Genomic DNA, 14,223 nt, shown 5'->3' on the forward strand with positions numbered 1-14,223 from the left:
ATGAACAAGAGATCATTTCTGGGAGCCTGGGTGGCCCTTTTGGTGATAACAGCTCGGCAGCGAGGTGAGTATCTCCCAGCAGGAAAACATTCCCCAGCTGGGCTGTGTCCAGAGACCCCAGAGGGATTGGAAAATGACCCCAGAGGGCTTGGGAAATAACCCCAAAGGGCTTGGGGAACACCCCCAGCTCCTTGGCTAGAGGAAGAACAACAACCAGGGTGAATTGAGTGCTCCCCATGGGGAGGGAAGGACTGAGAATCCTAAGGGCTGCTTGTGTTAATAATTTATATGACTGTGTGTGCACCTGGAGCCTTCTGAGGAAGCAGGAGTTTGGAAAATTTCTGTGTTAGGGCTGCTGAGCAGGTATGGTAGTGTGGCAATGGTAGAGCTAAAGAAGAATTGAGGAATGTCTGCTGAGCCTTCTGTTTAAAAAAGGAATAAAATCCATGTCTTGTAGCTGTGCCTTGGCTGTGATAACTCATCAGGTGTGTAACAGCTGTGAAATGATTTATTTTGCTGCTTGGCAGGAGGAATTTTGCTGTGGCCCTTTGGATATGTCTGTGGAAACAGGGCTGGGACTTGGACACCATCAATGCCACCTCCCTTTATATCCAACAGGGCACACAAGTGTCTTAGGAAATCAGGATGTCAGAGGGTTGGGCCAGATTTCCCCTTATCTCCCTTCTCCAAGGGAAATTTGGAGCCTGTGAAGGGTCAGTCAGTGACTCTGCTTCCCCAGGGCTGAGCACCAGGAGTGTCCCTTCTCTGTCCAGGGGAGCACAGAGCAGCCTGGCCCCGGCTGGAGCCCCCAAGAGCTCAGGCAGGGCTCAGGAAATGAAAGCCTGTCCTGAACCCAGGTGAACAGAGCTGGGATTGTTCCAGGCCCGGGGGCTCTGACATCCCAGATTGAATGTCGTGAGGCTTTCCTACATCAAAGTGGAGAAAAGGGGGAGGCAAACCCAGAAAAATCCCTGTTTGCTCTGTGAGGAGCTGACTGGAGGAACAGGGCGTGAAATGACAGCAGAAGTCTGGCTGGGACACGAAGGGATGTGTGCCCTGGGGGCAGAAGTGGCTTCTTGTGCCTCAAGCTGATGGATTTCAGGCTGGTTAAAAAAGCAGCAGGCTGAAATGTGTCAAAACCATCTTCTGAAGTACTTTTGGGAGAGATGATTATGTTCTCTGGCAGTGCCTTTTAGCAGGAAACTTAATTTTGCTGGGAAATGTCAGAGCTGTCCTGACCCCTCTGGCTGTGACCCGTGCCAGGAGGCCTGGCAGGGGAGAGGAGGAGGAGGAGGAAAGTGGGCACTGCCAGGAACGTGGCTCTGGGGCTGGGATTGGTGCTCTTGCTCCCCTGAGCCCCTCTCAGTGTGGAACAGCCAGTCCTGCAGCAGGGCACAGAGCTGCTGTGCTGGTGTGAGCCAGGACTGAGGGGTTTGGTCACAGTCCCAGTGAGGAGCAGCTGCAGCTGTGCTGCACCTTGGGCTCACTCTGCTGTGCCCTGACTGACCTGGATGATGCTTTTTCTCATGAGCCTGTCCTACTGCAGCTCTGCCCTGGCTTCAGCACCCTCTGGCTGCTGAGGTTGGGGTTTGGTGCTGTTTTTGTGGCCTCTCTGAAGTCAGGACACTGACACTGCCCTCAGGACTCTTCTCCCTCTCCTTCCAGCTCACACCATGGCAAGCCTGTATCCATTCTGGCAGAACGACACCAAAACCCCCAAAGTCGATGATGGGAGCTCACCTGAAATCAAGATCTCTGTGCCATTCATCTTTTTTGGAGTCCCCTACAGAAGCATTTATGTAAGTGGAGAAAGCAGATCTTCCCTTCATCCTTTTCCTTGCCATTATTGGCTGCATTTTAAACACACTCTGCCTGTCATCAGGAATTGGAAGATTTATTAGCAGCTACCTGACAAGTTCTTAGATTTCATGAACTGATAGGTTTTATGATTAAGAAAGTCAAAGGTATATTTAATGGGATAATGTTCATAGGAAAGGAATCTAAAAGGCAATAAATTTTCCTTGTGGGTGATTAAATGGCACAGCAAAGCGAAGGGCTTGACACAAGGGACATTATTCCAGCTCCATGACAAGAAATGAGAACATGCAGGACCTGCAGGGGGGAAAAAGGACAACAGTTTTGTGGGGGGGTTCAGACAAGGACAGGCTGCTGCTGCTCCCAGGTGATGGCACAGCAAAATCCTGGCCAAGGGGACACCAGGGCCAGGGTTTCTGGGGAAGCAGAATCCCATTCCAAACCCTTGTGTGGAGGGGGGATTCCAGCATCCAGGCCAGCAGTGCCATTTGTTGTCCATTATTTGCAAAAATGTTGTTTTGGGGAGCATCTTCAGCAAACTCTGGGGAGGCTGAGGTGGCACCTCCCTGCTCTTGGGGAGCCCCAGGATCTGTCACAGATGACAAAGCCAAAGGCAGTTTTTCCATGCTGCCACTGTGTCACCATCATCCACATCCAGTGCTGCAGAGCTGCTCTCCAAAACCTGAGTAACCCCAGGAGCTCAAGGTCTCAGTAGATTTGGTTGCCAACCTGCTCTGATGAGTGCTGCACCTGTAGAACCCTATTTTGAAGACTTTTCAGGGTTTTGTCCTGCTTTTGGAACTTCCTTCCCCAACTCTTGCCCACCATGGGTAGGATGAAGCTGAATCTGTGCCCAGATGGTTGGGCTGTCACCCTCTGTCTGTGTATAAACCCAAATCCTCTCTCCCCACATTTCCTGACTGTCTTAAAGTAACTTTATGATGCTCGTATCCCCTAATCATCTGTTCTGTTCTGTTAGCATTAAATATTGAGTTCTGCAACTTTAAGACTGGTTCCAGGAGTAGAAGAAAGAGAAAAGTGCAAAGTTTCTTATCAGAGACAGCACTTGCAGCCCCTCATTCTTCACACAGACCGTGCTGTCTGCAGTGGACAGGAGGAGAGAAAGAGTTATTTTGCTTTTTAATTAGTTTTTCCTGGCTAACTGAGACAAAGAAGTTCCCTGGACTGTTCTTTCTCCCTTTTTCTTAGAATTACTCCAACCTTCTCTAGACTGTAAACCCAGGGGGAGCACCGGGAGTTTTGCCCTAAACCAGGGCACTGACAAACCAGGGCACTGACAAACCAGGGCACTGACAAACCAGCAGCTGTGTGCTGGTTTATTCTGGTTTATTCTGAACCACCTTGGCTCAGACAAAGCGGGGTCTCCACGCAGGTCAACAACAACGGCGTGGTGTCCTTCAACGCCCTGGTGAGCCAGTTCACGCCCGAGGCGTTCCCGCTGGCCGACGGCCGCGCCTTCGTGGCGCCCTTCTGGGCGGACGTGCACAACGGCATCCGCGGGGAGATCTTCTACAGGGAGAGCACGGAGCCAGAGCTGCTGCTCAGGGCGTCCCGGGACATCCGCAGGCACTTCAGGGACATGGGCTCCTTCTCTGCCCGCTGGCTCTTCATCGTCACCTGGGAGGAGGTGACCTTCTACGGGGGCAGCAGCACCACGCCGGTGAGTGGCTTCTCCTGGGGCTGTTTCGTGTCTTGTCCCACCCATCTGGTACGAATGAGAAACCAAATCTCGATATTCAGCAAAATTTAGATTGTTTTATTTTATATAGACAGAGCAAGCAGCGCTGGGGATCCCACTCCACTCTCCACCCACCTTTGGTTTGCAAAAAAAAAGCTCTCTTTTATAGTCATCAATAATTGTTATTTTTTTTGCTGCCATAATTCTGCCAGGTAAGCAGTGATGGTCAGTTGGATCACTGGACGACGTGAGCCTCTAGACAATTTGTCAAGTCCCATAGATAACCATCTGTCTTGGCAGATAAGGAATGGCAGGAGTTGGGAAGTCTGGTCTTAGGGATAGGCTGCAATTGATTACACAAAGGCAGGAAACCTGATTTGGCAGAATCTGTTGGGCTGTGTGAAAGCCTTGCTGTGCAAGCTGTCAGTAGATACAACTTATTTAGAAAACATAATATTCATAGCAGGGAGATTTAAAACAAAATGATCTAATCATATATTTTCCTTTCTTTAGTGTCATGCTTCATTTCAGACCTAAATATTCTGGTTTATACAAACCCCAATACTTTTATGATTAACACAAATCTTTTATCAATTATCACACATCCATTATTGGGTGTGTGAAATTGAGTGAGACACTTTGTGTTCCTGCTCCCCAGTTCCCTCCTGGGCAGAGGAGCACCATGATCCTTTCATTCCCTCCCCTGGGAGCCTGTAGGAGCCTCGCTCTCGGCTTCAGGATCTCCAGGGAAATCATCTCCTCCTCAGTGTTTGTAGGATCTAAGCAAGGCTCTGACACCAATTAGGATTTTTTGGCTTGATCGTAATGCATTTCTTGCATACAAATTCAGATGTTTCTGATGGCAGCTCCCTGCCTGCATGGGAGACTGATCACGCTGCTCAGAGTCACACTAATGACTTGGCCATGTCACATGGCCATAAATGTGTGAGCTCTATCTCACAGGAGGGGGATGGCAGCAGGATCTTAGTCAGGCCATGGACAGCTTTTAAATATCTGGTGAATTTGTGAGCTGTGACAGCAGCTGATGTCGGGAGGTCCCTGCTGGACTGTTGGGAGGGCCTGTGCTGGAGCTTGGAGATAAAATCAGAGTGGTTTGAGTTGGAAAAGATCACTTTATTCCACCCCTTGCCATGGGCAGGGACACCTTCCTCTAGACCAGGCTGCCCCAAGCCTCATCCAACCCATTCTTGAATAGCAAATGAGGGATCCCAGCTCTTGTCTGGATTGTTCAGGATTAGCCTGTGTGCTGTGAGTGCCAAATCCCAGCTTCTCCTGTCTCGAGGATTTGGCTCTGATAAACACTTCAGCTCTTTTCCATTTGTTAGAGAAGCTTTGAGATTTGATGCATATTTTTTGCTAGTCCTGGCAGCACTTGCAGAAAAACCCCACATATATATATATTCATATATATATATATATATATATATTTGCAGACAGCAAGCAATATAGAGATTCCTGTATTGCCTGAAGAATTACATTTGCAACACAATGCAATTTATTTTCTATCGAGCAGCCTTCCTGCTCAGCAGCAGCCAGGGCTCAGGGCTGGCACAAGGAATAGCACCATGCAACTTCAGCAGGAATTTCATCGCAATGCAGAAAAGCTGCAGAAAATTTGGGAATGTGGCCTCAGGGACTCTGCAGTTGCTGCCTGGAGATGTCACCTGAGCAAACAGGTTCTTTTTCTGAGGGCCTGGTTGGACAGAGAGGGTGCTCCATAGCCAGGAGATCCAAAGAGGGGAATTTTGGGGGTTGTTGGAAGAGTTCTTCATGAGGGCCAGGTGTAAGATTCACCTCCCGCCCCCTCCCAGAGGCTCCTGAGCAGAGCAGGGTTTGTTGCTGTGTGCAAAAGCTGTTGTGGCCCTCTCCAAGTGCCACTGCCTTTACTTGTGATCTCCCAGCACAGCAAGAGACTTGGCAAAGGTGAGCAAGAGGAAACCACGAGTAGGAGAAAGAATCCCAGGGAAAGGATGAGGAGTGGAAGCAGCTCTGCTTCAGCTGCCTGCCCTGGTGTGAACTGTGCCATTTGCAGCTGCTGAGAGGCAGCTCTGCCCACACCTCTCTCTCTCTGACCTGACAGCTCCCAGAGCTGCTTCACCTCCGTGTTGGAGAGTTCATTTCCTTGGAAGTGACATCCCCTGTGGTGTGCAGGCAGCAGAGCAGCCCTGGGCTCTCCTTTCAGACATCCTCAGTGCCAGTGGGTTTGCTCCAAGGGGATGGAAAGTGACCCCCAGCCCTCCCCTCCCTCCAGCAGCCACCAACTGCTTGCAGTGCTCAGGAAGCCCCTGGTGCCTCCCAGAGGGAGCTGGTTTGATCCATGTGCTTTCCCAATCACCTGGGAATTGTTCCTGGGGCTGTGGTTTCCTCCCCAGTGTGCAGTGCCCAGGTAGCCAGGCTCGAAGTGTTGCTCTGGAGTGATTAAAAGAGAGGCAGCCCATGCTTTGAGCCTGGCTAAAATCCTGCTTGCTCAGAGGCTGGAGGAGCTGTTCTCATGGAATGGTCCAGGGCAGGGATGGGAAGGGCAGGAAAATGCAGTGAACTGAGAGAAGTGCCTGAGCTCCCAGTGACGAGCTCTGCTGCTGGATCTGCAGGGATTCAGGGGGTGACTCAAGGGAAGGAGCTGCTTCTGTCTTTCTGCACTGTCCTAAAAGGGAAGATGGGCTCTTCCCACCTGGATCCTGGCTGGAATGTGCCTGGGATTTGAGGAGCTGGAAATGCAGAGTCATTTCAAGTGAAAGGAAGAACACGAGCAGAGGATTTCACAGGTCGGGAGGGGATTTGGCAGCCAGCAAAGTGCAGGATATACATGGCTGGCTTGGATGTAATCCACCCTCAGCAGCTGTAGGATATGAATGTGGAAGGGAACTGGGAATGATAATGCAGGAATAAAGCTAAACAGGGTAATGGGAGATAACAACAGATCACAAAAATCCTGCCCGCTGCTCCTTCCCCGTGAGCTTATTCTCATGCTGCCATCTATTGGTGCTCCCTTGGATCAGAGATGGTCTTCACTTGCTCCCAGGTGGAGGAAGGAGCAGGAATGGGAGCTGCTGGAGCTGTGGAAGCAAGAACAAACATATTTTGGGTCTCATTCCACTTCTGCTCTTCACGGGCCACACATCAGTATGGCAGAAGGGCAGGAGAGAAGCAGAATCACCTGGGATTGTGCCCGTGGCTTTCCACAGGTGAACACGTTCCAGGCTGTCCTGATCACGGACGGGGTCTCATCCTTTGCCTTGTTTAACTACCACGAGATCAGCTGGACCACGGGCACGGCCAGCGGAGGGGACCCCCTCACTGGGCTCGGCGGGGTGATGGCACAGGTGAGGCTCTTGCTCCTGCATCCCCATCCCTGCTGAGCTCTTGGATGACTCCCTGTGGCCTTTCCAAAGTGTCCACTGAGTCCCTCAGCAACCCTAGAAATGGTCTTGCACTGAACTTCTGGGCATAGTGGGATGAGCACTCCAAAATTTGGTGGTGGCAGCAGTGCCACAGCCAGTGCCTCAGCCTGAGGAAGGGACATTCCTGCAGAAGGAATGCAGGAATCCTGTATCCCCACATTGCTTCTTCACTTTATCTCTCCCTACATTGCTACCCCACTTTATTTTGGCCACTCAATTCACACACCCTTAGATCTATATGTACATACATATGTATCTATACAAACATAAATCTGTGAAAACACATCCCTGCTGCTTGTAGTGCCTGTTTAGCTTTTCATTCACATCCAGACTACCTGAAAACAGAAATTTTTACTACCTGAAAACAGAAATCTCCAGAAAGAGCTGTTAAAAATAAAGAAGATGCATTCAGGGGAACAGAGGATTAGGAAATGCAGAATCACTTTCCCATCGTCAAGAAGGGTGATGGAATTTGCTCTCTCTCTGGTTTAGGCTGGCTTCAATGGTGGAAATCTCACCAACTTTTTCAGCATCCCAGGCTCCAGAACCCCAGACATTGTCAATATTGAGGAAACAACCAACGTAAATGTCCCTGGGCGCTGGGCTTTCAAAATAGATGGCAGAGAAATAGACCCGGCCAACGGCTGCAGCCTGAGAGGTAAGGGAGAAATGGCATTGCTTGTCCCCAGATTTGGGGTGCAGTGTAGCAGAAGGTGATGTTTTTGGGGTGTTGCATGATCTGTGCTTTTGCCAGGCCATTCCCATGAGCTGCAGCTGCAGGGACAGAAGCACAAGAGAGGGTGCAGTCCTTGCACATCTCCTAGTTCCTGCCATAATTGGTAGCAACAGGAAAGATCTGGGGACAGCAATTTCCTCCTGCCCATAAATTAGGGAAGCTGATCTTGTGGTGCCATTTCCCTTGTTTGTGCAGGAGGAACAGCAGGTTTTGCAGGCAGGACAAATGCCACGTGTCTGCACCAGTTACAGAGTCTGGGCCTGTCACTGACAGTGTGGGCCATGAAGGGATTAATCGATGCACACACTGGCTGCACAGGGACTCTGCTGCTGAAAGATTATTGCATTCCTGTTTGACAAATAAAACTGTCAGGAGCACCCACTGTGCTCCAGGAGTCTTTCCAGCAAGAGAGGATTGTCATTTGCTGACAGACACTGGAGACATGTGCTTTCTTTATGCCCTAGCTTAGGACTACTGAAGGTCCACAAGATTCCAAGGCTATTGCAGCACCAGCAAAGTTTTGGGTCCAGCTGCTCCAGGATTTTCCAGCTGCTAACCCCAGGAAGAAAGGCTGGACTTTGCAGAGAAGCTGAAAACCAGTCTGAGCTCTGCAGGTGACAAGAGGAGTGAGAATACATCCTGCAACTGGATTTAAATTTCACAGTGAATGGCTGATTGCGCTCCACAAGAGGAGATGCAGCACGAGGTGTTGGATCTGAGTGTCACCCCTTTCCCAAATTCCCCACACCAGGATGGTTGCAGCGTGTGCCTTGCCAAGAGGAGACATTTGTTGCGGGGAAGCAGAAAATGGCTTTTTTTTTGTAGGAGGCAGGGAAGAGAACAAAAAGTTTAGGAGAGGTAAACTCAGGCAGCGCACGGCAGAAGCCACGCGCCGGAGGAGTGTGAAAAATGGCCAGATGGAGGGGAGAGGAACTCTCACAAGGACTTGCCACCCTTGTTCTCCAGCCTCCTCCCTGCCTCTCCTGTCTCTCACAGGCACAGCCGCTCCCTCTCTGGTGGTGTAACACGTCTGCTCCGTCTGGGGCTGTGCGATCACTCAGCGCTCTGCCGGCGCTCCTGTGTGGGGTGGAAGTTGCTTATCAACAGCTCCTTGGTGCTGTAACTGCTACGAGCTCTTCCTCAATGGGAGTAAATTGCTCCTGGGGCTGCTGATGACAGAGTGACTTTTTGACCAGCAGAGTTATGTGAGCAGGAGAACCATGGAAATGACAGCAAAGCTGTCATGATGCAAGTGCAGCAAAAGTGCTGGAAACTGCCTCCAAATGGGGCTTTTCCATTGGGAAAACAGCACAAATGCCTCTTGTGCTCTTGTACTCCTCAGTACTGAAGAAGAGTCAGAGTGGTGGGTGCCCAAAGTGCGTGGAGTAACCTTCAAGTTTTCTAGCCTGCATGTGGCAGCACTGACCCCAGATCTGTGACAGCACTTGCAGCATTCCAGGGACTCGTGACGCAGGTAGGACTTGAAGAGGATGCACCACACGTTAGAAACGAAGCTTGGGATTTGCTGAGAAGCTCTTGCTGGGAGTTTGCACAAACAAAGCAGCTGAGAACCCAGCAGCAGGACGTGTTGGTCTCCATCACAGGACCAGCAGACCCCCCAAAGGTGCACTCAGAGCGTGTTTCTGTTTCAAGAAGTGATGTAGCGTGGGTTTTTCCCTTTCTGTCTTTCTAGGACAGTTTCTCCGCCAAGGGGAGATCTTTTGGGACGATGCCAACTGCACCACCAAGTGCCGCTGCCTGGACTTCAACAATGAGATCCTCTGCCAGGACATGGCCTGTGGCCCCTTCGAGGCGTGTGAGACGAAGAGCAAATTCTTCCAGTGCGTGCCGGTGGAGAGCAGCACCTGCGTGGTGTTCGGAGATCCACATTACCACACCTTCGACGGCTTCCTCTTTCACTTCCAGGGTTCCTGCTCCTACCTCCTCGCCAGGCAGTGCTGGCCAGGCTCCCAGCTGCCCTACTTCAACGTGGAGGCCAAGAATGAGAACCGAGGCGGCTCCTCCGTCTCCTGGCTAAGGGATATTTTTGTGGAGGTCTACTCGCACAAGATTGTTCTACCCAAGGGCGGCTTTGGGAAGGCAAAGGTAAGAGTTCTGCTGGAAGGGGAGAACTTGCCAGGTCAGCTCCTCTGCAGCACTGTGCTGGCAGCCTGGAGATTGTGGGATGGTGTTTTTATAGGGTCGAGGAGGATTGAGATTCTAACAAATAAAATTATAAATTGAGAACTATCCAATTACTTTAAGATTCTAAGTGAGAAAAGACCAATCATCTAGTAAAGTTAAAAACCAACAGAAGTACTAAATGATAACAGAGGTTTCAGTTGTGGGGTGAACATTTCTCTAACATGAGTCATCCTAAGAAAAAGTTCCATTGTCTCGGGGTAGGAGATCCCAGGGGCCCTTTTCAGGGACAGTTGTATCATCCACAGGATGGCACTTCTGGGCCTCTTGTGTCCTGGGGAATGGGCACAGGTGACAAAGTTCCTATAGCTTACCTATGGCTGTCCCTCTGTGCATGTCCCTACCCCAAGACCTCACAACAGGGCTGTCCTGTCTGTGTCCCAGCACGAGGGCTCTGCTGTTCCACGCGCTGGCTCAGCTGCTGGGTGTGTCCCCACAGGTGGACGACCTGGTGGTGTCCCTGCCCATCTCCTTGGAACTGGGTGCAATCAAAGTCTACCAAAGCGGCCTGTCCACTGCCCTGGAGACTGACTTTGGCCTGCTGGTGACCTACGACGGACAGCACTACGCCTCCGTGTCCGTGCCGGGCTCCTACATCAACGCCACGTGCGGGCTGTGCGGCAATTACAACAAAGACCCCGAGGACGACGTGCTGCGCTCGGACGGGAGCGTGGCCGTGTCCGTGCCGGAGCTGGGCGAGAGCTGGCAGGTGCCCCACGCCGAGCGCAGGTGCTCCACGGGCTGCCTGGAGAACTGCAGCCTCTGCGACGCCGCCACCGAGGCTCTGTACTTCACCCCCGAGTTCTGCGGCTTCATCAACAAGAGCGGGGGGCCCCTCTGGGAGTGCGGCTCTGTCGTGGATCCCACTGCCTTCATCCACAGCTGCGTCTACGACCTCTGCAGCGCCAAGGACAACGGCACCGCGCTGTGCCAGGCCATCCAGGCCTACGCCACCGTGTGCCAGGCCCTGGGCATCTCGGTGGGAGAGTGGCGCAGCCAGACGGGATGCGGTGAGTGTTTGGGAGGAGGGGAGCAATGCCAGGCGTTTGCCTGTGTGACAGGAGGGAGAGGAAATCCAAGGGGGGGAATTGGCCAAAGTGGAGAGAGCTGAGAGAGAACTGATTGATCACTCCTCTCCATGGTCCAGCAAAAGTGTGACACAAGTCAGGGGTGAGGTGGGAGCTCCACATTGCTCTGGACATCATCAGCTGCCATGAGGAAAGGACTGGAATGGGGGCTGGTTGGTCAGTCCACCATCCTTGTGGTCTTAAATAGCTGTGGGCAGCTCAGTGGCTCTGGGGCTATTTTGGAGAAGCCCAGGACTGGCCAGGGAGGCCTGGGTGGGAAATGGAGAGGTCAATCCTACCACTGAGAGGTTCATGGGTCGCTCTGTGCTGTCCCTGCTGTGGTCAGTGAGATGGTGGCAGCTGACCCCGAGCTGTGCTGTGACACATCCCTTCTGTTTGTCACCCCTCTGCGCCCACAGCGGCGGCCGTGCAGTGCCCGGAGCTCAGCCAGTACTCGGTGTGTGCCAGCAGCTGCCCTGCCACCTGCTCCGACCTCACAGCCCCGCTGGCCTGCACGTCCCCCTGCAGCGAGGGCTGCGAGTGCCCCGAGGGCCACGTCCTCAGCGCCGACCGCTGCGTCCCCGTGCAGGGCTGTGGCTGTGACCTGAACGGCCGCTACTACCCCGTCGGGGAGTCCTTCTGGGCATCACCAGACTGCACTGTGCAGTGCCACTGCGAGCCTGGCGGGGAGGCCATTTGCTTCAACACCACCTGCCCCGAGGGAGAGATCTGCACCATCGAGAATGGCTACCGCGGCTGCTACCCGAAGCGGGAGACCGTGTGCTTGGTGGGGCAGGAGCAGGTGCTGCAGACCTTTGATGGCATTGCCTTCCCCTACCCGCTGGAACAGTCCTACACACTGCTCAAGACCTGCCCAGAGAGGCCAGACTTCATCGAGGTGGACATCAGCCAGAAGAAGGCCGGCTCGGCTCCCAACGGGCCGCGCATGGTGCGGGTCCAGGCTGCCGGCCAAGAGGTGAAGATTGGAGGCACCAGGCTGGCAGACATCAAGGTAAAGGTGGTGCCTAGGGGCAGGGTGGGAGATGGTGGCTTGTGGTGTGATCCAGTGGAGAAGGGGTTATGGGTCTGTGGCTGTGGACACCACAGGGACATTTGAACCATCATGAGGAGGCTCTTTGGGTGGCTGTGAAGTTGTTGCCACAGCACTGCTCCTTCTGTCTGCTCAGGAGGCTTTCCTCCCTCCCCCTTCTATTGCAACTTTCTTTTTAACTGGAAGAAACACTGCTTTCTGTGGGGCAAACCCCAAAGATTCAGCTGTATGCCCTCACTCAGAGGAAGCTCTGGGCCTTGAAGGGGGGCTTTGGGTCAGGGAGTGTTTAATGTGTTTGGTCAAAACCACCTCACCCTCCCTGAAGCCTCTCCTCCTCGTTCCTTGTAGGTGAATGGTTATGACGTGGAGCTGCCCTATTTCCACCCCTCTGGGCGCCTGGAAATCTACCGGACTGACAACAGCACCGTGATGGAGTCCGAGGGGCTCCTGGCCATCAGCTACTACAGCTCCGGCCTCGTGGAGATCCGCCTCTCCACCTCCTACTTCAACTGCACCGGGGGCCTCTGCGGCCTCTTCAACGACAACGCCACCGATGAGTTCTCCCTGCCCAAGGGCAAGTTCACGGACAACCTGGAGCTCTTCCTGGAGAGCTGGACCACCTTCGACGAGATCTGCAACGGCGAGTGCGGGGACCTGCTCATGGCGTGCAACAACGACTCGGAGCTGCTCAAGTCCTACAGGAGCCGCTCCAGCTGCGGCATCATCAACGACCCCACCAACAGCTCCTTCCTGGAGTGCCACAGCGTGGTCAACGTCTCAGCCTACTACAGGACCTGCCTCTTCCGCCTGTGCCAGAGCGGGGGCAACGTGTCGGAGCTGTGTGACTCGGTGGCGCGCTACGCCAGCGCCTGCAAGAACGCCGACGTGGACATCGGCCAGTGGAGGAGCTACAGCTTCTGCCGTGAGTCCACCAAAGCTCTTCGTCACCCAGGGTGGGGAGAAGGGAGTTTGGAACCCACCAAACCCAGGCAGAGTCTTTTTGCTGGTGATTTGTGGGAGTGCAGAGGTGGTGCAGGTTTCTATGTGAGATGCTGGAACGACAGGCAGTAGTTTCTGGTGCCAGCAGAGACAGATTTCCCAGGAAGTGGTTCCAGGGTGGCATTTCAGGAGGCAGAAAAAGTTTTATGGTGCGCTGTAGGAGCATTGTGGAGCTGCAGATGGCATCTGGTGGTGTTGTACGCCACCACCAGAGGATAATTTGAATAACACTGGTTTCTAGCTTGCTGTGGATGGGAGAACATTCATAATCCAGAAGAAAATGTGAAAAATCCCAAGTGTGGAAGTGGATGGAGGGAAGGCTGTGCCTTTCTCTGCCTCAGAGGTTTCAGGGCAGTGTTTGTTTGGGAAATAACAGGAGGAGATGTTTGGCACGTGGCAGGACAGGGTTGAGATGTGAGGGGGGTGATGGCTGAGGAGAGAAAGGGCTGCAAAGGGATGAGCCAGTGGCCACAAGATGCTGGGACTGTTTCCCCTTTTCCCTTAAACCTGCCTTTTGCCCATTCCTCACCCTGTGCTGTCAGAGCTGGGAGCTCAGGCTATATGTTTGCCAACCCTGCAGCTCTCTCCTGCCCGGAGAACAGCCACTTTGAGGAGTGCATGAGCTGTGTGGAGACCTGTGAGAGCCTGGCCTCGGGCCCCGTGTGCAGGGACACGTGCTCGGAGGGCTGCCAGTGCGACGAGGGCTTCGCCCTGCGCGGCACCCGCTGCATCCCCCGGCGCGAGTGCGGCTGCAACTTCGAGGGCCGGCAGCTGGCCACCAACCAGACCTTCTGGATGGACATCTCCTGCCACTTCCTGTGCTACTGCAACGGCTCAGACAACAGCGTGTACTGCGAGAACGTGTCCTGCAAGGACGACGAGTACTGCCTGGAGGAGAACGGCCTCTACTACTGCCACGTCCGCACCGATGCCTCCTGCATCATCTCGGGCTACGGGCACTACCTGACTTTCGATGGCTACTCCTTCGACTTCCAGAGCAGCTGCGAGCTGGTGCTGTGCACCACCATCTCCCGGCCCAGGGTAGAGCGCTCGGACACGTTCCCAACGTTCACTGTCACGGCCAAGAACGAGGACCGGGACACCTCTCTGGCCCTGTGGGTGAAGCAGGTCGAAGTGGAAGTCTTTAATTACAACATCATCATCCACCGTGCCTACAAATACACTGTGCTGGTGAGTGCAGGGCCGTGAGGGCTGGGGTTATTCCTGGAGAT

At 53.2% G+C, this 14,223-nt stretch overlaps 1 protein-coding gene across 1 annotated transcript in view; it reads left to right on the forward strand.

The window, feature by feature from the left end:
• Nucleotides 1–14,223, forward strand: part of TECTA (tectorin alpha) — a 22,231-nt gene continuing 8,008 nt past the window's right edge. The window contains exons 1-10 of the mRNA XM_056509543.1: nt 1–64; nt 1,666–1,799; nt 3,209–3,496; nt 6,721–6,858; nt 7,429–7,594; nt 9,366–9,778; nt 10,314–10,884; nt 11,361–11,953; nt 12,341–12,914; nt 13,572–14,182. Of these exons, the coding sequence (XP_056365518.1) occupies nt 1–64; nt 1,666–1,799; nt 3,209–3,496; nt 6,721–6,858; nt 7,429–7,594; nt 9,366–9,778; nt 10,314–10,884; nt 11,361–11,953; nt 12,341–12,914; nt 13,572–14,182 (3,552 nt within the window). The remainder of the gene's footprint in view (nt 65–1,665; nt 1,800–3,208; nt 3,497–6,720; nt 6,859–7,428; nt 7,595–9,365; nt 9,779–10,313; nt 10,885–11,360; nt 11,954–12,340; nt 12,915–13,571; nt 14,183–14,223) is intronic.

The sequence above is a fragment of the Oenanthe melanoleuca genome, chromosome 24, assembly GCF_029582105.1.
Source record: "Oenanthe melanoleuca isolate GR-GAL-2019-014 chromosome 24, OMel1.0, whole genome shotgun sequence".
Classification (NCBI taxonomy): Eukaryota; Metazoa; Chordata; class Aves; order Passeriformes; family Muscicapidae; genus Oenanthe; species Oenanthe melanoleuca.